The sequence below is a fragment of the Limanda limanda genome, chromosome 20, assembly GCF_963576545.1.
Source record: "Limanda limanda chromosome 20, fLimLim1.1, whole genome shotgun sequence".
In the NCBI taxonomy this organism is placed as follows: domain Eukaryota; kingdom Metazoa; phylum Chordata; class Actinopteri; order Pleuronectiformes; family Pleuronectidae; genus Limanda; species Limanda limanda.
Window position 1 is genome coordinate 19,096,012 of NC_083655.1, and position 25,872 is coordinate 19,121,883.

The 25,872-nt window shown below is 40.5% G+C and overlaps 1 protein-coding gene across 1 annotated transcript in view; it reads left to right on the forward strand.

Moving 5' to 3' along the window:
* LOC133027149 (collagen alpha-1(XXI) chain-like) overlaps positions 1-25,236 on the forward strand; it is a 50,585-nt gene extending 25,349 nt beyond the window's left edge. Inside the window, exons 19-32 of the mRNA XM_061094174.1 lie at positions 1,354-1,398; positions 1,488-1,532; positions 3,652-3,660; positions 6,582-6,635; positions 9,273-9,326; positions 12,074-12,145; positions 12,631-12,666; positions 14,063-14,107; positions 19,398-19,430; positions 20,666-20,812; positions 21,058-21,112; positions 21,796-21,990; positions 24,520-24,597; positions 25,049-25,236. Of these exons, the coding sequence (XP_060950157.1) occupies positions 1,354-1,398; positions 1,488-1,532; positions 3,652-3,660; positions 6,582-6,635; positions 9,273-9,326; positions 12,074-12,145; positions 12,631-12,666; positions 14,063-14,107; positions 19,398-19,430; positions 20,666-20,812; positions 21,058-21,112; positions 21,796-21,990; positions 24,520-24,597; positions 25,049-25,236 (1,056 nt within the window). The remainder of the gene's footprint in view (positions 1-1,353; positions 1,399-1,487; positions 1,533-3,651; positions 3,661-6,581; positions 6,636-9,272; positions 9,327-12,073; positions 12,146-12,630; positions 12,667-14,062; positions 14,108-19,397; positions 19,431-20,665; positions 20,813-21,057; positions 21,113-21,795; positions 21,991-24,519; positions 24,598-25,048) is intronic.
* The last annotated feature ends 636 nt before the right edge of the window (positions 25,237-25,872 follow it).

The following is a 25,872-nucleotide window of genomic DNA, read 5'->3' on the forward strand; positions in this document are numbered from 1 at the left end:
TTCCAGTGTTGGTCTTTTCATTTTCATTTTTATTATCTGAAAGGAAAAACAGACTTATAGAAGTTGGATAGAAACAGTTATATTGTTTAGTCTAGACTCTGTGACTATTCTTTCACACAGCTAATTTGAATTTGGGGGTTTGCTGGATGTCACTGGCGTTTCATTAGTGTTCCCTCAAAGGAGTTGCTCAATTTGTTCTCACTTTTTTAAAACATGTTTTAACTCATTATCCTAAAACTGGCATGGGAGCAGAGGGTAGAGAGTTATTAACTACATACTGAAAATGTTTTTTTGCCATGCACAGTGCCGTGGGAAACAAGCATAGAGCAAAAACACAAACCTTCAAGCTAGTGTGAGGGGACACACCTCAGGCTCTGCAGGCCCGGCCCCTGTACAGCTGCACACACCACCACACTGCCAGCAGGACGACAGGCACCTCAGTCTACAGCTGTCTCACTGCAAGTCTTATCCAGGCAAGCCAGGTGTAAGAAACCTGACACAGTGAGACACTTGTTAAAGAATACACAGACGGCACACATGATGAGGCGAGGAGAACTGGAGGAGCAGCCGGGGAAGGAGAACAAAAAAGACAAGAGCAGCTTATAAATTAATCAATTATCACTGTTTGGCAAAATCATTGAAAATAAATCCTCATTTAGATTTCAGTTTTTTTTAAGCTGTTGAGTTTATTCAGGTCTTGTTTTCTGGTGGGCTCATTTTGATCAATGTGTTTGCTTCTATCAGAAGAAAAAGTCTTTCCAATTAAAATAAATTACCACTATAAAAGACATCATGAATTATTCTGCTGAACAAAAGATCCGTGACAAGTTAGCAGAACCATTCCATTTCCAACACAATACACAATACAACACAATAAAGAATAGGCTGCATACTCCTGTTCTTTCAACAGTTGAGCTGCTGCTGAAACTATTTCCTCTGATGTAAAAACTACTGGCTTCTCTGAAGTGAAGTTCTCATTACTCCGACGAGCCGGAGCACGGTGTCTGCTGAAACACTCACGGATTGTATTACTTCATGTTTGTCTGAAAGAGGTCATGATGGGATGTGTTGTATGATACATCCTCACATAAGCAACAGCCAGGTGGAGTTAAGAGTTCATTTTATGATTTATAAAGCGGGTGTCATGAAAAAACCTGGACATCCTGACATGTCAAAAACTGTCCTGATGCACAATTCACGATTCGTATTTGAATCGAGCTACATTGTATCGAGCTGAAGTACTGGGTGTTTATATATAAGAAATTAGAAAAAATGTACAGCAAAGAAATCTATCTTAGTGTGAGAACTTGATGCAGCATTGTAACTGTGTTTGTCCGTCTCTCTTTGCCACAGGGTGTTCAGGGGGCTTCCGGTGAAGTCGGCCCAGCTGGAGCTCCGGTAAGATCAGACCTCGTGTTGACATGTCAGTGCTGTTGGTGACTAAAATCCACCTGCATTTTTTAAAGAGTTTTTCAATGTCTTTTTAGGGAGAGACAGGGTTGCCTGGGCAGCAGGGACCTGCAGGAATGAAGGTAAGATCAATGCTTTTTTTCAGCTTGAAAAAATCCTGTTCATGTCAACATTCTGCCTGAAAACAGTCATTAACGACGATAAAAATATGGTATTTTGTGTGTTTTTCTATTTACCACATCGGTCCATGACTCTCTCAGTGACCCTCATGTCTGCACATGTGGGCCTGGACATACTGTACTTAGATGAGCTCGGTTGGATATTGTTATTTTGTTGATATGTTCTGCTACTCACGACATCTATTGCACTGCTGTCCTTCCTAGGAGAGGGATCCCTCACATGTGGTTTCTACGTTTAGTTATTTTCTCTGTTAATAGGGTTTTTATTGTAGTATTTCCTTACTCTTGTAGAGGGTCAAGGACAGAGGTGCTGCACCTTGTTAAGCTTAATGAGACAAACTGTGATTTGTGAATATGGGCTGGTTGATTGATTGATATATATTTTAGTTGTTTGCTTGTCCCATCTTCCCATAGAATTGTATTGATGCCAGGGACTGTACTAGAAGACTAGAAGATGTCAAATAATTTGATTTGACTTGAACTCTAACCCAAATCACTACTGCAGTATTAGTTCCCTTATTTTGTATCAGAAATCTGTATTAATTGCTTCTGTGCTTCCTACTGGTTTGTAGGAGTGGTGGGTTGAAAGTTTTTGCATACAGCTACATCCATCACATTTCACATGTTCAGCTGAACGCCATGAATGCCCAATGGGGAGAAAGTACCCAAAATGTTTAGTCTATTTGCACAATTCAAAGTGTTCATAAGACAAAAAAATTCCTGGAGAGAGTTAGGGGAGCCAGTGGGATACAGTTAGAGGAAGACTCTGATGACAGGCCTTCTGCCTCACCTTCATATGGGACCAAACAGAACTGCTCCAAACACTTCTGCCCTTCAACGTACTCAGACGTCCTGCAACTTATTCAAAGTACACTGGCCCTTATTCCCTCATCATGAAGCTCTGGGCTGGCAGGTGACAGGAGGCAGCTGGCAGCATGGAGGTGGCACATATCTCACCACAGCCTCCACAGGCCGTCAGTACAGTCGACAATAACAATGACTACAGTGCATATTGCATTCAGAAGTGGAAGGAAGGACACAAATCCCTGTCGAAGGAAAGGAAAAAAAATACCTTGAATAATTAAAGGCTATCGTCCCAACAGGCAGATGAGGAGGGACAGGTTTCCCTTGTCCTAAACAAACTAAAACAAAGCCCAAACTGTCCACACTGACTTTCCAGGAGGCTGATCCGAAAGCTTATTCCCAACAGTTACCTGTGTAATGTAACAAGTGGGCGACCGGCTCCATTGGTTTCTTCATTTGTCTTTGAGCACTGCGGCACATAAAGCTGCTCACTGTCCCGTCCCTGCAGTGGGCTCCTAATGAGATCATTAATTTGGCGCAGGCACCATATGAGTCCATTTGATTTATTTAGCAATGCCATTAAGGTGGTGAGTGGTTGTTAATTTAGCGGGAGTCAGACGAGTGTGCGCAGGGTTACGGCTTCACACAAGTGAGGGCACCCCCCCTCTGGTAAACAAGATTACACACAGTCAGATGGAATTACAGCAGAGCATTGTGAATACTGAGGCCTCCGTGGTGATGGCTGGACACTGCCGTCGTTGCTCTGCCCCCCTCTTGTGGTCACATAGAGGCAGTACAGATATGTGGCGTGAAGAATAGGTTCAGTGAATCAATAGGAGGCTTTCAAGTGGATCAGGTGAATGAGGCTTTGCATTGCATAGCCTGTTGAGATGAATTGGTGAAAGGTCACTGATCAACGTTTAAATCAGAAAATGTTTCTAGATCGTTTCTGAATCCAGGTGTATCACACATATAACATAAATTGTACATAAAAATAGATTCAATAAATTGATACATTGAAATTTTGCAATTTGCTCATTCTCTCTTTGTTATATAAAGCCCCAAAGCTGCTGCAGACACCTGAAACCTTCAAGTGCAGAGAGGGTCATCTTTCCAGAACCACAGGCTTCTTCTTTTAGCCTTATGCTCAGTAGAAAAGAGGACTGCTGTGATGACATGCCTGCAGTGAGCCTCGGACTTATGTGACACTTATACAAACACATACGCACAGAGTCTGGAGGAGGAGGTATAGGATGAGCCATCGCTCGTATCCAGGCAACCACATACAATCATGCGACGATAAATATACATAGGAGTCTAATTAAATGTCAGCCAATCCAAGCAACACCAATCGAGTCTGGCATTACAAATCTTCCTACTTAGCTCCTTTAATCAATAGACACACAGTGGTTTGTTTCTTATGCCTAGAAATTATGTATTTCATAAATCTGTACTGTCACAATCACAGTGTTCCCACAACAAACCAAGACATTTCATAATGGGTTTTAAAAACATTGAATGCTTCATTAACTAAAAATGAAGGAAAATTCATGTGTAAATGTCTACTTGACTCCAGAACCTTTAAGGATTTGTATGGATAACTTTAGCTTTTAAATTGTGTATGTCATGGCTGAAGACAAAGGGCTTGCACACTCTTATGCAAAAATGGATTTAGAGCTGCAGTTTTGATTTGTGACAATGAAGATCACACTTCATTTGATTTGATCCAGATGTGATCCTCAGCTCTTCCATTATCGTGTATACATCAAACTGTTCACAGCATAAAACTCCACATAATCCAATTCAAATCAACGAGGATTAATAAAATACCTCTGGATGCAAGTTCATCTGATTAAATAGATGTTACAAATTTAACAAATATAATGAATCACTCTTACAAAGACAATTTATAGTCGTGCGCGATTACAAACACAATTTACTGTACAATAAACCATTCCCCAAACAGTGATTTACCCATTATAGCCCAGCAGCTGCAGGCTTGTCAATCTGTGGATTTCCATCAACACAACAATGAATTATAAGGATTGTATTACATTTTTTTTATTTCTAATATAAGATAACATACAAGTTATTTATTTATTTGTTAATTTCGTAGCCAAGGAGCATATCATAACTATCTACAGTCATTTCTAACATGAAACGTTAGATTTTAAAAGGAGGGAAGAAGCCAAAGGTCATATATTTACCCTGGAGGCAACATTAGCACTAATCCTACCTTTACCCAAGATAGTAGAACTGTACACTGGTCAGAGGCAAAGGACTCAGAAAGCTCACTTAGTGATCAGGTTCAAAATCAAAGTACAAAGGTTGAGCCTAAGAGACATCAAAGATATCAGAATCATCATCATCCTGTGTATGCCTTTTACACATGAATATCTCAGCAGGAGAGACATGTTCACGACAAAACAGAAATCTGTGGTGCATGCAGATGGGGATGGCGCAGCATGCAGAGGAAGGATGTTTAAATTCAGCTGATCATGTAGTTTTGTTTACTGCACATCAACACATCAGCCCCTATCATCAAAAGCTCTCTTGACATCTCAGCCGGTGTCTTCTACGTGTGTGTGGCACCGCTTCTTCTACTGAGATATTTGTGTTCTTTTGTTTAAGTCAGTTTTGCATCTGAAGTGTGTTGGAAATATCAACAACACGCTCACTTGCTCGCGGTGAATCCTGTGGAGGGTGTCTTGCTCCGTTCTCAAAAGCCTTCTACAGAGATTTGTCTGAGAAAGTCCAGAGCCTCTTGGCGATCTCAGGTACATCTCCTCTGAGGCTGTTTGAGATTATCTGAGGTTCAGTGCATGTCTGAAAGCAGCTCATGAGGATCACAGGTCATTCATGTAGGAACTCACTCAGATGGTTTCAGTGCTAACAGATAGGAGTTTCTCTGTAACCATGGTTGATTATTCCTCCGAGATAGCCTCACGTACCTGTGGTGTCCCTCAAGGTTCTGTTCTGTGCCCCATTCCACAGTTGTCCCTTTCCACAGTTTTGTGGATGATGTACAAATCTACGGCCCTTACATCTACAAACTAAGTGTTCACTGCAGCCCCTTGATAATGACATTAAGTAATGGATGAGCTTTAACTTCCTCAACCTAAATGAAAATAAGCCTGAATGTGTTGGATACCCTGAACTGCAGGTGTGGTCGTCCTTGGCCCTCTAGTCCCTAATATTCACTCCTCTGTGAAGAGTCTTTGTGTTTATTTTGAGAGTGTTTTCAAATCTGACAAGCAGATGTTAGGACTAGCTTCTTTCAGTTGAGCCATCAAGTCATCAACCCGCCCTGTAAAAGTCAGCCAGAGAAAACTTTTTCAACCAACTCATGAAGCTAACAATCAGCTTCTTTGGCTAGAAAGCTACGTTTGATACAATCTGACTGAATATAAGAAACTTGTTTTTGTGCCTCTGTCTAAAAATAGCGATTATTATAAAGAATTTATTGTTGAATCTGCCACTACTGTAAACAAGCTTGACAGGCAGCTGCCCTCTAAATCTTTTTTGGGGATTACCTTTTCAGAATGTGGCTGCTTTTTTCCTAATATTTTCTTTGCCTTTTTGCTGCCAACCTGAATCAACAAATACAGAACAATAATATCAAATTCATGACTGGTATTCATATCTATTTTGCTTTTATACCCTTCTTCTTCTGAAAAACATTGAGTGCTTGTTTCTCCCTTACAGACAGAAACGGTAAAATTATTGAATGAATGAATGGTTATGAGTCAGTCAGACATATTAGACCGTAGACTACAGTCAGTGAAACTATGAGATAGTAAATTTATATGTGTGTGTTTTCTCTGTTGTGAAGGTATGTGGGAAGATAAAGTGCTTCAAGCTGCGCTCTGGATACAGCAGAATGCTTTGTTGAATATGCAAACTGAGTGTGTGTGTTTGTTTACAAGTGTGCATATGTGGTTGACATTTGTGTGTGTCTGTGTCTGTGTGTGTGTGTGTGTGTGGACCTGAGCCATCTCATTTCTCCCTCAGTGCCTCCTGACTAAGCCGTCATGCACTCTGTCACATTCAGCCCAAAGCAGTGTGTCCGTCTCTTTCATCTCATTCTCTCTCTCCCTCCCTCATTTCCTCCCTCTCTCGCCCCTTCCCCTCTCCTCCCCGCTACTTTTCTGTCTCTCCTCCAAAACCTCTCCCTCTCTCTCTGTCCAGGGAATCCAGGGGCCCCCGGGGCCGCCCGGACTGATCGGCCAAGATGGTCCCAAGGTCTGTTCGTTGAACGTTATAATTAGTTATTATGCTAATGTCCTGCTTCTCCCTAACCGCTCGGCTATTCTTGGCCTGTTCTGATGTTGTACCCTCCCTGTTCTCTTGATGTTCCCGTGGAGAAAACTGCTGAGCGGGAGTCGGCTTGTTTGGACTAAAAATTGTAGGTGTTTCTAAACATGCTATAAATGCCACTCTGCCAAGGACATTTCATATTGCGACTGCTGGTGTCTGGTTGCATGTATTTCACTCCTTCAGATAATTAGTTGAGCTCTCTTATCTTTTCAGACTTCTATGCAAACTGAGGTTTTGTTAATTAAGAGGACTAGTTACAGATTGAAGAGTTCCTCTACTGATTTGTTACTGCACGTCTGTACAGTTGCAAGATTTGCATGATAACTTTAATCAATTCCGGTCTAAATCAAAGCACCAGTGACTGTGATATTGGGACTTTAAAAAAGCAGCAAAACTGATTTTAAACTCACCTTTATGGGTTAAAATCAGTGTAGAGCCCAAAGGCTTCTGCTTTTGTCTTAAAAGACTAGCACAAGGAGCACAGGGACATATTCCTCTTTCTCTGACCTTGGATTGCTCATCTCCTGTCTCTTTGCAATTTGTATACTCGGCACAGCACGCACAGAACAAAGATGGAAAGAAAGGCAGGGGTGGAAGATCAGAGTTTTATATACAAAGAAGTGAAAATGGGCTCTTTGATGCCGAGCTGACACCCAGGACCAGCCTGTTTTCAGCAGGACAATGTTGGATTTGCCTGTTCCATCAGTCAACCCTTACAATTCAAAAAACACTGCTACTTATAAGCATGACTAGTAAATTCATAAATTCAATCGTTGAAAGTAAACATCTGCTGTGTCTTCACCTGCTTTTACACCTGTGTATCAGCTCCGTATCAGCTCATTAACACCCCACAGAGGTCTGAAGTACGTGCGTTCCATCTGCAGCCGCTAATTGCAGATGGAACACACATCACGTTAAAAGAACTGTTACACACACAGTGATCCGCTGCTGTTTCCCTTAAGTTACTGGTAAAAAATACCAAGCTGCTGTAAAGCAAACACACACACCTCTGTGTTTCTGTGCACGTATAATTTGTAACCCGAAGCGCACAGTTCCCAGTTCTCGCACAAACACCGGAGAGCAGGGGGGGGGGACAAGTCAGAGAAATAAAAAAATAAGACGTGTCTCAATTCAAATACTTTCTCACCCTTCGTACACTTACATGTGGTACATTATGTTTATACTCGCGTAGGATTCAAAGGTCGACAGGGTATTGTCGTCTCAAATCAAACACGGCCGTTATACACTTTGTATTCTCAAGTGACAATCACATTTGATTGCACTGGTCTTCTGCCAAAATATGCATCTCACCTTATTAAATATTTTGCTGTGTCCGAAATCACACTCTCACTTACTACCCTAGACTCACTATGATTGACCTCTATATAGAAGTCTACATTTTTTCACAGGAGTATGATGGAAAATCCCATAATAATTTTAAAATGTTTATTTTGCCCTTAATTCTATCAATTATTAATACTTGTAGGTAAAAAAAAAAAAACACTTTCCATGACGTTTGAACGTAGAAATAATCTTGATTGTCACATCTCAGATTTATCCTGCCGGTTATACAAAAACAAACTACGCCGTCTAAAATATAAGGTACGCTGAAACAGGATTTTATCCTTCTATGAAAATGCCAGTACATATAAACCTGTTTGTCTCTGTCCTCACGATAACTCGGATATTTTGGATGAGAATTAGAGTAGAGTCACCAGGGAGAGAAGGCTGAGACGTGCTGCGCTCTCTCCTCTCAACTCTCCACCAAAAAGGCTATGAATACATTTCACTAAATATTCAGACAGAACTACAAAATGGTGAGTTCTCTTTACAGTGGACTACATAGTGATTAGTGAGTGATTCCGGACACAGCTAAATTTTGTGTGTGTTTATATCGGCCCCTAGTTTCACATGATGTGGAAATTATGCTGCCACTGGAGAGGTTGATGCCTCCTTGCTTGACCGTCATTTTCTCTACTTCCTCCCTGCTGCATAACCAAGATGTTTGAGCATTACGAGCACACCATCCTGTTCTACGTGTTGCTATATTATTATTTTGACACTTTGGTATTGCTACCTTTACTTAATTAAAAAAAAACATGTTCTCCTTGGTGGCACTAATGTCATTGAAGCCTACAAAATACTTTTATTGTGTAATATCTACTTATTAATGAATACTATCTTACTTATTAAACAGCCTGTTTCATGCTATGGGAATGTGGCAGGTCTGGTCTTCGGGCCACTTTTGCCTGTTTAACAGGGAGGAGACCAATAATGTGACTGGCTGAGAGGATAATGATTACACATCACACAGTCTGATTTATATTCCTCTGCACTTCACCTCTTTGTGCATGGCAGCCGGCACCTATATGAATGCAAATAGCAGCTACTCTCTGATGTGTCCTCGGTGACCTGTGTGCTGGTCTCTATGATTGCTGAATACAGCCCCAAGACTTGTTAAAGATTAGATTGAGGAAGGCACGCTGTAAAGAGGGGCCTCTAACGGTCATCTCCAGACAAATGCATTTTGTGTGTGTGTGTGTGTGTGTGTGATTTATTTAGGGAAAGTGTGGAGATCCAGGAGTCGCTGGTTCTTTCGGTCCTGCAGGCCAGAAGGTGAGTGCAGCAGCCCATTATCCAGCAGATTCTGTTGTCTCCTTTAACCCCTGTCCTCACTTCACCTCCCTTTCTTTTGTCTGTGCTTTCTACTTTTCCTCCTCCATCCACCCTTCTCACTCGCTACCTTTTAGAGATTCACAGCCTACTGCTATAGTGTCTGGTTTTCAAGTGCATTCTTATGGTAGACATGTGATGTCAAAGTCATCATTGATGATATTCTCTCGTAAGTTCCTGGCGAAAGCAGAACTAATGTCCAACAGCCAGAAAAATAGTACCTGCCGTTTGCTGCGGTATCAAAAAAGACCTGAATCATGATTGTGATGAGTGTAAAAAGTACAGTAAAAATCGAAATTCATTTCTTCTCTACTCGTAAGAAGCAAAAATCCAGTAAGACAACAGTAAAATGGCGTAACTAGCTAAATCAAAACAACCTCAGGATGAAAGCCATGGCAGATTATTCAAATCAATGTAATCTTTGTAATAATTAACCACTAAAAATGATGGCATGACCGTCAGAGGCTGCTCTTTATGTAAATAACAATTAATCATTAGTCGCCCAGTGGAAGCCAAAGGATGTGGATCTATTAAGCAATGGTCTTCTATTTATTTAACCAATATGTTTCGCCACAGGGCTCCTTCATGGTGCATTACAGAGTGGATAAGAGAACCACCCATATACAGTGCACACTACATTATGGTGTGGAAGCAAGACAATAAGATGCTGCAAAGCCCTAAACACACTTTAATATAAAAGTAAACAAGAAAATGGGAGCAGGTAAAATCTTAAAAGAAACTGCATCATCACAAAGATAAACATTCACATTAAATGAATCTTAAAAACTGCTTATACAGTGCAGAAACCACAAACGTCATCTTTAATTCATAAATATTCATCTCAATCTTGCGTTTAATCGAGAATCTATGTTGAACTGTCCCGTCTTCTAGTGCGTACTCTGTTTCAACTACATTGTTGCAGGAACATGTACACTCAATGAAAGTATCAGTAGAACACTTTCATCTTTGCTCCCCTTTTTTCATGAATTGAAGGTCAAATATGTAAGATTTCCTCTATTCAAACAAAAGGCTTATTTCTCTCAAATCTTGCTCTCCACTTTGTTGTTGGCCATGGACTGGTCACAGCAAAAGGCCACTCTAAAAATGTGAGGTTTATCTCGAATTAGGACTTTTATTCAGCTTCTGAGTGTTTGTGCAGAAATCCTGTGGTGGTGCAAACAGCTGCCGCGGCTGATCTCAGACAATCTCTCAGATGTAGACGCAGAATATGGCCGTCCTGGGCTGGCAGGGTTACACGTGGTTTGCTGTTGTGAGGCCAGTTGGATGTACTGCCAATTTCTCAGAAATAACATTGGAGGTAATGGCTAATGGCAGTGGAATCAACATCAGTTCATGGGCAGCAGCTCTATTCCTGCCAATTGCACACTCCCTCAACACTTGTGGCATGTGTGGCATTGTGTTGCATGAAAGAACTGCACATTTTAGAGTGGCCATTTATCACGACCAGTTCAAGGTCCACCTGTGCAAAAATAATGGTCTTTAATCAGGGACTTGATGTGACTCACCTACTAGGTGGATGGATTATTTTGGCAAAGGTGAAGTGCTCATGAAAAATGTGTGTTATTTAAAGGGGTCCTGTAGTTTCAATCACTTGCCAATTGCATTTTTACACTATTTGCACTATTTATTCCCACGTTTAAGCAAATCTGCTTTGCCGCCCCTGTTCATTTGAGAGAATTCAACATGGTGGTAGGATTAATAAGGGCTCTACTTATTCCCCCCAAAGGGATCAGGGTGTGTTCAGGGTGACAGCTTTCGCCTTTTCTTTTTTTCTGAACCAACATCATTCTCAGTCTCTTCCCTTCAATCCTCAGAGCCACATTTTTTTATTTCACCAGCCTTCAGTTGAAATCCTGCTGATGTGTGACAGCTACACTGTTAATGCCACTTGTTTGTTAATTGACACGTTTCTCGGCAATTACGCCCATAAATGTCAACCGTTGTGATGTTAAATAGACTCTGAGTTGTCTCTGTTCTGTCACTTAATTACAGGTAATTGGTTAGATGAAGGTGTCATCCTTCAAAGCAAATCAGGATTTTAATGGAGGAAAATTTGCACTCAGGCATCTTTATAATATTTATTTAATATTAACTTAACCTTGACTTTTTTTTGTTCCATCGCAACAGTCTGGGAATTTATTACAGTTGACCCAATTGCTTGTCACACATCATAGACTGTAAAGATTGATGGGGCATCTCCACTTTCCAGATATGAAGCAAAAATATCCCTAAAAAAGTCTGTGCAGTAGTGATCTGGGGATGAAGCTGTGAACAATCATCAGTCTCGGCTATCAATCACGTCTTTTCACTACCTTTCAATTCCATCAAATAGCTAATTATAATCAAATTTACCTGTGAGACAACACTCAGTCGTGCACTTTCTAAATTGGTCCATGTCCCATCTATTAACATAGAGGAGGAGGTATGTTTTAGAACCTGTACAACTGGTAATTGAGACGCTTTGGCTTCTCTTTTGGGGAGCCGTCATGGCGCCCATCTTTATATACAGTCTACATCACACAAATAATTTGACCACTTTTTAAAATATATTTTTGTTATCAAACGTAAACATAAAAATGACGGTTAGTATGGTGTTTCATAGCACTTTTCGTTAAATGTTTACTTTTTAAAGCTGATTCCCAAAGATCAATAACCTTTCACCTTTCCAGGGCTCGACGGGCGAGGCTGGTTTTCCAGGGCTTCCAGGTGGCATGGGGCTGCCGGGGTTCAAAGGTCACAAGGTCAGGAAGCCAATAAGGAATCAACCAAATAAAAAGACATGACTCGTCTCATTTTGTTTTCACTAAACGACGTCCACATTTGGACATGAAGGCTCCACTTCATGAATGATTAATGGCGTTAGCTGTGAGGAGCTTACATAATTTACATGTTGTACTGCAGAAGTGTTGACAGCTTAACATTATACATACTTGTTAATGCATTATTTATTTTTTGGCTCAGATGACATGATTCATTTTAATGATGCTGAAGGTCGTCCTTCACACATCAAAAGCAGTTCGTCCTAACACAAATACAATACAAACAATCCTAATCCGGATCAGTCGCTTTGACGTGCTGTGTTTGTTCTCTGTACAGTATTATGTAAACAGAATGCTGATGCTATTTTTCTAGTATTAACTCCTCAAACAGAAAATTATTTTATTAAGATGTCAAACTGTCGTTTTTTTAGTGGGACACGTTCTAATGTTCTGTTTTGCATTATCAGGGGGAGAGAGGAGAGTCTGGCTCTAAAGGAAACCAGGTATTTGTTTCACACAACTCCTGCATTCAAATGTAAAGCTTTATTGAGCATGTTTAAGTGTTTCTGATTGTATTGTTTCTGGTGAAGCAGACTGACCAGGTAGAAAGTAGTGAAACGCATATGAAGCGGAACAGGAACACAACTTTATTACAAAATTGGACTCATTGGTATTGTCAAACCACTTTACATAGGCACCTGGAATTTCTAATAGACGTTATCATATTATATTTGAAAATATTCATTCTGTACTGTCTAAATAGCAGATTCAATAGACCTTTCCACATCGGCCATAAACTATTGGCATTTTTAACGAAAATATAGTGCTACCATTGGATACCTCTCTGTCAGTCATCGTATCAAACCTCAAACCATTTAAGATAAATGTTTGGGACTGACTGGCCAGTTTCAGGACAGATGGAAATTGTTCAGAATAAAATCCCAGAGGGGATTCCAGACAATTTAAGTTGACCATACTTGAAACTGACTAAATCTGATAACACCAGGTTTTTGATTAAAGAGGATCTTGTTTAATTAATTTGATTATAGGATTGTAATGTGCTGATCTTAGTCGGGAGTTCCCTTGTGTCTGGTGCGACAACAATCTGCTCTAAGATTGCAGCCTTTGCTCATTACGGGAACTCTGAAAGTCTAAAAGTGTCATGTTGCACTGATTTGCATCAGCCACTCTACTTCGAGCATTGTGAACACAGCATCAATCACAAAGTGAACAATCACAGCATGTGATGAATGCTCAGATTCACATGCTCCCTTGTACACAAGCTAATGGAAAACAGTGCGAAGGCCCAGCGGAGCAGAGAGAGGGGAGCAGTGTGTTACAGTGCTGCAGGATGCAGTTGGAAAAGCCACACACAAGATAAAAAGTCAGGTTTGTTAAAGGTCACTGTTAGCCATTTCCTATTCCCTCTCTCCCTGGGTTTCTCTTATTGGCTACTAGTGGTAATCATGACCTTTTCTACTGCTCACACACTCACAGAATAAAGATATGGACCAGCAAACAGTGGCACACATAACTACATCGACACACTGTTGTTGCACGTATTCACTCTCATCCTCGCATATGCACGCACGCACAAACACACACACACACACACACACACACACACACACACACACACACATGAAACCATGAAACCCAGTCTTAACCCTCAAACAGCCGAATGAAAAGAGAGGATTAGTCAAAATTTCCTCACTTTCCAAAAATGTCTTCACTCTATAGGGTCTATACTTAAAAAGGTCCTCACACACACACACACACACACACACACACACACACACACACACACACACACACACACACACACACACACACACACACATTGTGTATGGAAGCTTATTCACACAAACCTTCAGTTAATTATGATGTATGTATTTGCAGGGGGAGAGAAGCAGAGATGGAGAACCTGGGACTCCTGGTGTGCCTGTAAGTGTAGAGTCCTTTTACTTCCACTGGGTGGCAGCGAAGTTTATGAGATTAGTTGAGCAGAGACACTGGTTTAAATGTGTGTTTGTGGTCACAAATGTTCCCTCAAGGGCATAAGAAGAAAAGATCATTCTTAAATGCAAAAATCACTCTGAAATACTATAAAAAATACCTTTCTCTGCATTAAAACAAATTGACATCAAATTTTCAAAAAACTTGCAGTTAATTTGGACTTTCATAATACCCTTTGTGGGCCATACTAAATAACTAAACGCAAACTTCACACTGAGCTCTCTAATTAGATGTCTGAAACTGCTTCTCTTTGACAATGGATCTGATGTCAGAAGGTAGTGATGATGATGTTACTCACATTCGGTTTTACAGGATCAGGTCAGTAGGTTTTGAGCGGAGCTTTGCGATTGCTTTGCTAACACAGAATGCGGCCCCATTCTCAGATTCAAGAATAGAAAACTTTAGCAGAGAGAGGTTGTTGTACTGAACTTTGAGCTTTTTGTTGTTTGGCAAATCGATTATTTTAATATTGGGTGGACAGGAACATCTGTTCCACATTTCATGTCCTGAAGCATCTCACAAAATGCCATTCAAAATAAAATAGCCCAGGATTTTATTTCACCACAGTGCTGGCACACAATGTTCAACTTTGTCCGTTGCTAGCAGTGACACAGCAGCAACAAGGCACTCCACAAATTCTCCTTCTGAATGAGGTTTCAACTTCTCAGCTATTAGCTCTGTCTCCACAAAACTTGCCCGTGTAAAACTGTCTGTGTCAGAATGCGATTATGTGGAAGCTGGTTATTGGGAACCGAAAACTCCTCCAAAGAGCATTAACTTCATTCAAGTGTATTTGTCCTTGCAGCTCATCCAGTTCAGCTGCTGTATTTTCAGTTTTTCATCACTGTGACCATATCCCTGCGAACCAGGCACAGTGACTTGACTTTTACTTTACTCATTCATTCCTCGCAGAAATAGCTACTTTTCTTTTCTCTACACTCACCATTATGATTGTAAGTAATGAAACTTTACAGCTACATGCATAGCAACTTTTTGAAATAAATAACAAAGCAGATAATAATATGAAATATTATTTTGGTCAGAAATCCTCTCATGAAAGTCACACATAAACACTTTACATTCAACATAAAATATATATAAGTAGGTAGAATTATATAACAAAAGTCTGAAACTGACTTTACAATGTACTGCACAGGATTACAATTCAACAGCATGTAGAAAGATAAAAAATACAATAAAAGGCCAAACAAAAATCAGTAAACAGCTGTACAGCGCAAAACAAATAAAAGAAAAAGCGGATTACAGAAGAGAAAAGACGAAAACAAAATTGAAAGAACAAAATCATTCAAGCTCCGTAGAATAACATAAAATAATAAAATCAGATAAAATGTAGTCTGTGAAACAAAACTTTCAGAAGCAATGAGGTAAGAGATTTGGCTTCTCTGTTTAGGAAAGTTGTGCCGCAATCTCAGGCCACTCATTTTGAAGCCACTATCTGTGTTAAGTTTAGCCTCAGACCAAAAAGGGGACTGTGGTGTCACAGTTCAGATTCTTGACAATAGGTAAGATGCCAAGTCGGTGCAGGTTGAATTACGGTCAACTGAAAATCAATGGTCACTTTGCAGTCGGGCAAATTTTAAGCAGTCTGTGCTGGCAAACTGTTCTGAAGCAGTGAAGGCAGGCCGGTGTGTTAGAGAGAGTACGGCCACACCATCAATTAAAACAGTGACATTCTGCAGCAAAACTGATTAATTTCAGTGGAATCACCATGACCAGTGGATTTGCTCAGAGGCAAAGAAAGTCCATGCAAATCTGTTGCCTCTAGTTTCACTCGGACACACACACAATTTACACTGTTAACTTATACCAAAGTCATTGCAATGATTTTTTTGTACGATTTAGTCATATTTGTCGTGCTTCTTCATCTCCATTTTTAGTGTTGTGTGTACTGCTCTTCTCCAAAGAGACATGGGCATTGGAAAGTTAACACATAGACATATGCAAATGTTTCAGCTAATGAGCTCATTCAAGCTGATTTTTGCAGATACTTTTCTAAGCTTGGAGAGCTCTTATGACTATGATAGACCTTTCTAACCGAAGACATTATGACCAGTTACTGAACTAACGATGACTTGGCTCTGTTTAAGGGTCCCAGTAAACCATGACAGCACCAGAGCGGGGAAAGTGTCTACTGTGAAAAAGCGTAATGGGTCTGATAAGGACTAGCATGTTCCCAGATGATTAGCAGATAAAAAGATCTGTCTCTGTCCATATACAAATACAAGTGTAGTATGTTTAATGATATATTTGCTTGCGCTAACGCTGAAGCCAAGATGCAATTCCATCTAAATTAATTGTTCAATCTGAGTAGTGAGGAATGATTTGATGTTGGCAACAATATGAAATGAGGTGTCATAAGGTGAAAGAAGCGGAACAGTACGACTGATTTAACATGTTTATCTATACTGAGATTATCATCAATAATTGCTAATGAACAATAATAGTGATATAAATTGCTGTGCTATCTGCAGCGATTTTAAGCCTTCAAGCCTCGCATTCTTAATTGATACATTTTGGAAACAACAGCAAATGAATAGAATCGATCAGTGAGTATCAATTACTGACGCATCGATCTCTATAGTAGAAAGAATTCAGTCAGAGGCGTGTGTGAGTGTGTGTGTGTGCGTGCACAGCAGGATCTATATTGCCGAATTGTGTTTTTTTGCCTGTGCCACTTGAGACTTGCAGCTTAACGTGCACACAGTGTAGCCCAACTTCCATGTGACACGCCCTCAAGGCTAAAAGCATCAGCCGTGAATCACAAGTGTGTCACCCCCAGAAATGAATCTGACATTTTTTTGCCTTCAGACAGACTTCCTAATTCCTGCAGGATAAAACTGCACTGCAGGAGAAGAGAGGGTGTGCTCTGTTTCATTTATTTCCTTTCTCACTTCCACCAGTCCACCAAGTAATGTGGCATTAAGATTTAGGGCAAAAGCGAGGCTCTTCTGCACAGTGATTAGCAAAGCTCAGGCTCAATAAATTAGACGTTTTGGGTTTAGGGCGACCAGGAATAAAAATATACTAATTACACAATGAGAGTTCCCCTATTGCATTTTTCTTGTGACTATTCGAAGGTAACACAACACGGAGGAAGCGAGTAAAGAATGGAAGAAAAGTGAATGAGGTGTGGACGCAGAGCTGAACAGAGGTGGACAGTTGTTGGTTTAGAGCATCCTAAAAGTTCACATCCATCCCAGATAACATGACCCTTACTCCAACCTTCACTGCATCTTCTATACAACCTTACACATTGGAGTGAACGCTGGTAACTGGTTAGTGTTAATCATAATAAAAGATGTGTGTCCATGGGGGTTTATGTGGGTCAACACCGTAGAAGTGTCTCTGAAACTCAAGGTTACTGGTCACCATTGGAATATAAATATCTTTTATGATGTGATAACCCCTAGTGTTACGATTTGGTTTGGTTTAGAAACGATCATGATGTTGTTATTCTTTCAAAGGAAAAAGGTTGACTGGAAGGTTGAAACGGGAAATGAACGATCATTTCCTTTTAACCCATCCATCTCCCTGCAGAGATTTAGTTGCTTTATAATGACGTCACTGCCGTGACACACAACAGAGGGTTTGTCACACAAATCCAACTCGTAAAACTTTGCAGGTGCTCATTGATAAATACCTGACAGCTGATTGGACGACCCATCGGTCATAACTATGTATCACAGTTTCCAAAGACATTTGGTAGAAGAACAAAAACATCAGTTAAAAACACATATTTCTAGCATAGGCCAAAAGAGCCCCCCCAATGGTAAATCCAAAGCATATTGATCTCCCCCTAATGGCTGGTAGTAAATTGATCATAAACATCACATCCAATTCAAATAAATTTATTAGGGACTTGATTGAGATCGATTGAGTGTTTTTATCACCAGGACCTCGCTATTGCAGGCCCAACCCACGATTCCTACTGCAAAGACTGTGGCTCTAAATCTAAAATGTCATGGTTTGTATTTAGGATATTTTGGCTTCATTTCTGGACAGGTGAAGGAAGAGGAGACATCTTGTCCATCTTTTACACTCTGTCATTTATACAGTAACATCTCAAGGAGCTGCCAGTGTTTTTAACAAATAGTCACATGGCGTCAAAAATAACTCTGACAATACCATGTGACTTCCTTCCGGCTTTATGTCATCATTTCTACAGCAGCTTGAGGGTGCTACCAACATATGCCTTTTTGAGAGTGTGGTTTCCTTCTGTCAGATGTGGGATTGACAAACTGAAAATTAACTGTGGTAAAGACAAAGGATATGAGCACTAAAATAGAAACAGGCAGACGTGACTGCTGTTTGTAATCACTGTGGATCATGTAGAGTATTAGACTGTAATTTTCTCATGTTGCCATTACCAAGGCATGACAGTTTAATTTATTTCTTGTGTGAGGTTGTTGCAAGTGTTGAATTTCTTATTCAAGTCCTGATATTTTTTTAAAGTTCTATTGTAGATAAATTAGGAATCCTTCATCCTTGAAATGAGCACAAGTGTTGTTTCCATCGAGTCATCCGAAGAAACATACCTTTGAAATTTAGGGAGGTGGCAGGAGCATGGTTTTTAAGTGAATTAATACATTCATGTGAATTAATGAAGAACAGCTAAATAGGGACCTGTCTCCAGGGTTTGAATGCACACTTTACAAGTAAGTACATCAATGGAGAATGCTAGCTGGAAGAAGGAGTGTTTATGTTCTCTGATATATTTTGGGGATTAAGCTTCCTAATAGCAGACCAAGCTACTTGTGTCATACATGATGGAGATGGCTGAAATCAGTCACCTCATGGGGGAAATGAGGAAGGATTTTAAGGGAAACACATCATGAGCCTCAGATTCATGTCCTGGTTCTTCATTTTAAACCAAAGCCTCACAGAAATGGTGTTAACACTGCAGGGTGTTATTTAAGGACCACTATCTGCATTTTTCATCACAAAAGCACAAGTTGTACATGAGAAAAAAACTTTCGATAATGCATTACAATAACCGATCTAAAATGATTGGTAAGCCATCAGCTTTGACAGGAAAGAGAACACTCCTGCATCAGCCATGCAGAGCAGCGAGCACATCTCCTCAGCCATACTGTCTCAGCCTTTGATATGGAAGCAGAAGTGTCTAACTGCCTCTCTCCATTTCTTCCTCTTCTCCTCCCTCCCCACCCTTCTTGCTCTCTTTTCTTTCTTCCATCAGGGCGAAGTGGGACCCAGGGGAAGGAAAGGAGAGGTTTGTCGAATTAGACTTTGCGGTATTAGATATAATCCATTCTGTCTTATTCTTCACCGCGGCGAGAAGCCCTGTCAAGCCTGCACGGCTGCTATAGAAGACTTACGGAGCCAATACCTCCAGGCTGGGGGAAATCTGGCCCCCCGGGCAAAAATATACATCAAAAAAGCACTCCTTTCTAAAGGCGCACACATCTTAAATATCAAACACTTACTGTACTGTCTGCAGAATCACAAGTTATGTAGCCTCTCTCCGCTGTGCCAGTGCTGTACAATTTGGAAGATATAATTGAATATACACTATGTTATGCTTTTTGATCACTAATACAAACTAGTGTCAACGGTAGATATCATCAGTTGTACCTGATATTATCAACCAAGCTATCAGCTCGCTAATTATCCCTCCGCGAGCTGTCTCCGGCTGACTTTTAATGCTTCAAGCCGACTTGTTTACAAATCAGAGCGATACTAAAGGGTCTTAAAAGGGACTGAAACTGCATATCCAAGGCAAACAGCATCCTCATCGGCTGATCCATGTGATCCAGTTTGGGGCTAGTCAGTTATTCTATTAGAAAGATTTAAGAGCAGACTGTTATTTTGGTCTGACGTAACCCTTTTATAGTGTTTATTGCTTGCACACAGATCCACCACAACATTCAAAGTGTGTTCAAATATTCTGCTTGCTTAAGCATGCTCATGTTGACATCTAGTTTATTTTAATTTGACAAGAGAGGGTTTTTGGATGAGGGCTAACTCTCTGATCTTGTTTGGGTTACATTTCCCTCAATTCTCCAAATCCATTAAGAGCAGGACAGAGCTCCTAAGCCTCCTAAACTCTTTGATAATCCATATTTTTTACATAACATGTAAGCACTAATGCAACTAACTAACACTAACTAAGCTAATGTAATCTAGTTAGTTAATGGACTGCAACTTAGGCTTGGTACTAACAGAAATAGTTTACTATTTTTGATAACTAATTACCCAGACACGCTAATGATTTCAGCTAATGTTAGGGCAGCTTATATAATAACTCACTGTTTATTTCAGTGCTTGTGCTATTGCTCTTTTATTGGTGGCCAGCTGTGCCCTAAATTTGGACAATATTTAGGGGCGGCATGTGGCTCTCTTCAATTAATCTACAGCATAATTTGGTAAATTACTGCAAACAGTATCAGGCCCCAGTTTCTTTTCACTGTGATTTTAGATTTTCTGTCTCTCCTCCTGCTTTTTCAGAAAGGTGTGACAGGTGACACGGGCCCGAGGGGTCCTGAAGCAAAGAAAGGTGACATGGGCCACATGGGTACTGTTGGTCCCAGGGGATTTCCAGGCCAGGATGGGATGCCAGGCCAACCGGGCCAGCCAGGATATCCAGGGAAACCTGTGAGTGAACCAAGAGAGAAATAATTGGGCTGAAAGATACAATCAGTGATTTCCTGTCTGGACTCAGGGAGGCATGTTTGGGAGTAATGGGGTGCAACTATCAGTGTGTGTGGGCTACTGAATGTGAAGACAAAGAGTGGAGCGTTGACATCCTGTAAATCTGCAGGCATAGTCAATCACAGGTTGAGTCTGCTTATAGTCCCTGAGTGGGTTCAGCTAAAGAAAGGTGTAATTGTGTGTTGCAGGGCAAACCTCCCTCAGATGAACATCTCCTAAAGCTTCTCACTGATGTTCTGCGAAGTAAGTGTCTGTTTTTTTCTGTCGACCAGAGGGGAAAACCAATGTTTCCCTTGGTTCAGTCTGATTAAGTTGTCTCAAATTGAAAGCTGCACATTTCACATAATTCCTTTGATTGATTCTCATTAATTATAACAAACTGGGGTTAAGCAGGTTAATCTGCTCTTTTGCTTTCGCGGAGTGGCGCTAAGTTAAATAACACAAAACATATCGGATGGTTTTCATTATTTAGCAATATTGACAAGAACGTAAATAACCAAACACTCGCTAACTGTGTAAATGCCTTTGCCATGTTTACCCTTTATCTAAAAGCAACTCAAGCATGAGATGCCTCCCATTTAGCTTCTACGCCTCCCTGACTCGTTAAGTCACATATTAGCTCTTAATAACAAAGACTAACAGAGATGCAAGAGATGTAAACGTGAAGGAATCCAATCCACCAAATGGAAACTTCTTGCTCTCTTCAGCATTGATTCTTTCTTTTGCAACCTCGAGTTTGGAGAAAATAATGTTTAAAAGGTAGAAATAATAAGTTAGTATTGTTGGGGGATTGGCTACTAGTTCCAATGTAGTGGTACCTAGCAGTAGAAACCCTAAGAATGTTGTGAACTTGTATATGTCCGGGGTTTGAAATGGTAAATTCAATTGAATAACACTAATAGTACTTTCTGGCTGTGCCCTATCAGATCAACTCCCAGCACTGCTCCAGACTTTGGCCCCCCCAGCAAGGTGTGAACCCTGCCAGAACATCAAGGGACCCCCGGGCGAGCCAGGAGCACCAGGTACCAAAGGCTCCATGGGAACTCAAGGCTACCCTGGCAGGAGCGGCTCTCCAGGCTACCCAGGGCCAACTGGACTTCAGGGTCCTGCAGGCATCAAAGGTGATATGACCCATAATGTATGAATTTGTTAAGGTACTCGTCAACACCTTGGGAAAGTTCCTGCTCTCTGTAGGCAATGCTTCCTTACAGATAGTGGTCTGATTCACTGTCTGAAACTGGGACAACAATCTCTCTTTACCCCAAAGAAAACAAAAGCAGCACATCCCCGTGACCAAGAGTGCAGGCAAAATGTACTGCTTCTTTTATCAACTATTAAAATCAAAACAGTGTCAACGCCTAACAAATTGGATGCGTTGATGTTCACTGTACCCCATAAAACAAGATCATTAAACAAGTGAACATCAGCGAACGCCAGCAGAGCAAAAGACAACAAAAACCGAATGCATCCCAATAAGCTGTCTGTGATTTATCACCACTTCAAGACAGGGAATGGCTAATCAGCTGTGAAAGATGCCAAACTGTACCACTCTGCTACTGTGGACTATTTTAGTTTGCTAGTTCAGGAGAGGAGCAACACCAGAGGTGTGAAGTTTGGTTAGAAACACTGAGGGAACGGAATGAAGGCTGAATGTAGTGAGAAAAGGGATTAAATGTCCTGAATGACATTTCATTCACAAAGCATCTTAAAAAGGTAATTGCACTGATGTTATTTGTAGATGAACTTGTCTTTATTGTTCAATGAAAGGCAGGTTTTACTTATTAAAAACAGTGGCATAATGCCTTCTATTGATCTGGTACTGTTTTGTTATGTCACACAAGTACAATTCTAGATCACTGGAGTATGTCTTTAAAGCCGTTCTCAGACATGAACTCTGGAAAATGTCCTCACAATAGGGTCTGGACTTTTTGGTTTTGGATGTTTGCCTTTCACATATTAGGAAGGCAGTAGGAAATTCTCCGTTTTACATGTGGCATGAGGCGAGGGATGGCGCAGTATTCCACAGTTCGCTGCAGAGGTTGCGTGTTTTTGTTTACAGCGCATCAACACTGGCGTCACAAAAAGCTCTTGAATTTGACTGTCAATCAAATTGACATCATCACCGGTGTGGTCGATGTGTATGAGGCCTTTTTTCTCTTTTCTCTTTGTTTGTTTTTCTTATTTTGCATTAATCGCATGTCATTAGCAATGCACCCACATGGAGTTTCTAAAAGGGGGCTGGTAGGAGAAACGCTGCATAACAAGCACAGCAAATGACTCGGACATTTGTGTTCCCAAATACAGCCCCTGCTGATTATGTCAGGAAATTATGTGGGGTTCATGTGCATGTCTGAAAGAAGCTTAACTTTTATTTTAGTTATCTTTTTTCACATAGAGATCAAGAATAAAAATGATGAATTTGAGCCAAGGTTGGCCTAAGATGATTCGTTCTGGTTTTCTCTGTGAATTATGTGTCTACAAAGTTTCACTGGGGGGTATGAACATTGCGTGTCCTGTAATCGATGAGAACTTTGTAGACTCAGGCTCGAACAGAATGTTTAAAGGAGCTAAATGAAAGAATAATGTCTTTTTCAGCTGTATTACTTACGCTCAGCCATCTGGAGGGACAGATTCTCCCCAAGAGATTCCTCCAGAATCCTGGGGAGTGGTGCTGTGCAAACAGCATCCTGCTGGCAACTGCATTCAGAGGCTTTTTACCCACACAAGTGGCACAGCTCTAACGACAACATTGATTAGTCTGCCTGTCAGCGCACCACTTTGGTTCACACAGAAACTCTATCACTGATTAAGAGGAAACTTTGAACAAATACCCCCTGGGCCCAGAGACTGAATCCCACTAGTGATCACCAAACTTTTTTATCCTGAGCCACTAAGAGGTTGACATATTTTTAAATGAAATGTCTCACCAACTAGTGGACTGCCATTACACTATGGGTATTAATCTTTCCCACAGGATAAATTGTAATAATGTTCATCCACTGACTTTTCATCTCACACATCATCAGGTCAAACTCTTATATCGTCCAACATATAAACGTGGTAATCCGTGGTAATTAGCAAATGTAAGCATGCTTACATGGAAATTATGATGACGAATAGATTACCATATTAGCATCATGTTAAATGATGCATGCTGACATTTAACATTTAGCTTGAAGCACTGTTGTGCCTAAATACAGCCTCACAGAGATGTCAGCTCTTTGACTTTTTTCCCTGCAGAGATTTTTTTGAGGTTTCACACTTAAAACATCTGCAGACATTTCTCTTAGTCCAACATGTTTAGGTAACAATGATCAGTTGCATTTGTTTAAATCCTCTCTGATGATAGTGAGGTGTTCCAGTGTCGACATGGACAACTGAAACTGTTATGTCCAAAAGAGACTTATTTAAATAACACTCCAAACAAGTGCTTTAGATAATTTGGTTGAATAAGAGTAAGGTTGTAAAAAAACAAATAATGTAGCGAGTTAGTGGTGGATAAGTTGCTGCATTGTTACCTTTTAGTGAAAACCTGCATACCCAGCACAGGTCTGGACACTGTAAACAGAAACACACCTTTTACTTTTCGTAACCTGACAGCTCATTTACAGATACTCACATTTTTTAAAGCAGATACATTGTGTCCTCAGGTGACGTGGGATCCAGAGGACTCAAGGGGAGCAAAGGAGAAGGTTACCGTGGACCTGCAGGACCACCTGGACATCCAGGTATGTAGAAAGTGCACCTATCCGTACGCTCTTCTAAAATGACTCATCCATTATTTCGTTTTGTGAAGAAACAGCTATTTTGGCAACCGCAATGTTCTGACATCTGAGCTTTCAGATCTGTGCACGAATGCACTTTTAACAAAAAGGCATCTGGGTTGTTTGCAGTCTTTCATTTTTAATACGTTCATGGGTGGATCCTGTTTGTACTTAGTTCTCAATGAGTACTAATATTGACAGCATAGTTGGTTTGGTGAGGGAGATGTGACGGCAAGATACAGACAGTAAGTGCAGTATTTTCCTTAGAAGGGTAGATGTAATTTATGATCCAAATTATGCTATTTTTAGTTAGAATGATGATTCAAATTAACTAGAACCTTTGACGTTATTTCCATAAATGACGCAGAATTATCGCTCATACAAAATTCAGTTGTATCTTTCTTTATCCCTGCAGGAATTCAGGGTCCCCGGGGATTTGATGGAATTGGCCATCCAGGCAATCAGGGAATTCCTGGGAAACAAGGACCTCAGGGAGACCCTGGTAAACGGGGAAGCTCAGGGCCTCCAGGAGTGTGTGATATTTCCATGTGTTATCAGAGCTACAACCTCAGGGAACATTACAGCAAAGGACCCAACGTCTGAGGACATGGCAGTGTGGGAGAGCTGCTTTTATGGAAGTGATTTACTGTATTAGAGATTTACAGAAATGTGTGTGACTTTGGACTCGTTTATGAGAGTACGTGGGAAAACAGCTGCACTGGAGGCAGGCCTACCCCCATGATTATGGATTTCATGGTCAAAGACGGTGAGCAGGGTCGCAGTAACTTCCTGAGATACCAGGCTGACATGGCTAATTCAAACTTTAAACTTGCAAAGTTTGACATCAGGTTTAAACGTTGGTTTCTTATCCTGAGTTTGTCTGAAAAGCACAGAAATTGCTGTAATTGAAATGTGTTGTTTTTTGTGTAACTATCAAGAGAATTCATGTTTTGGGAAACACAACAGAATAGCTACCTCCTCTTTTACCTGAGTCACTCTTTCAATTAATAAAACCGAAGGCTTTGCTAACAAGGCCAACAGACAAGCATCACCAGCAGTCCGGACACATTTCAACACACATTCACATTAACAGACAAATCTATTTAATAAAACACAGAACCTTGAAATACAATTAATAAGAAATCACCTATAAAGCCAATTAAAACTTTGATCTTTCCATACGTGGAATACTGTAACATCCCATTTTGACAACAAAAAAAAACGGATCCCAAATGAATA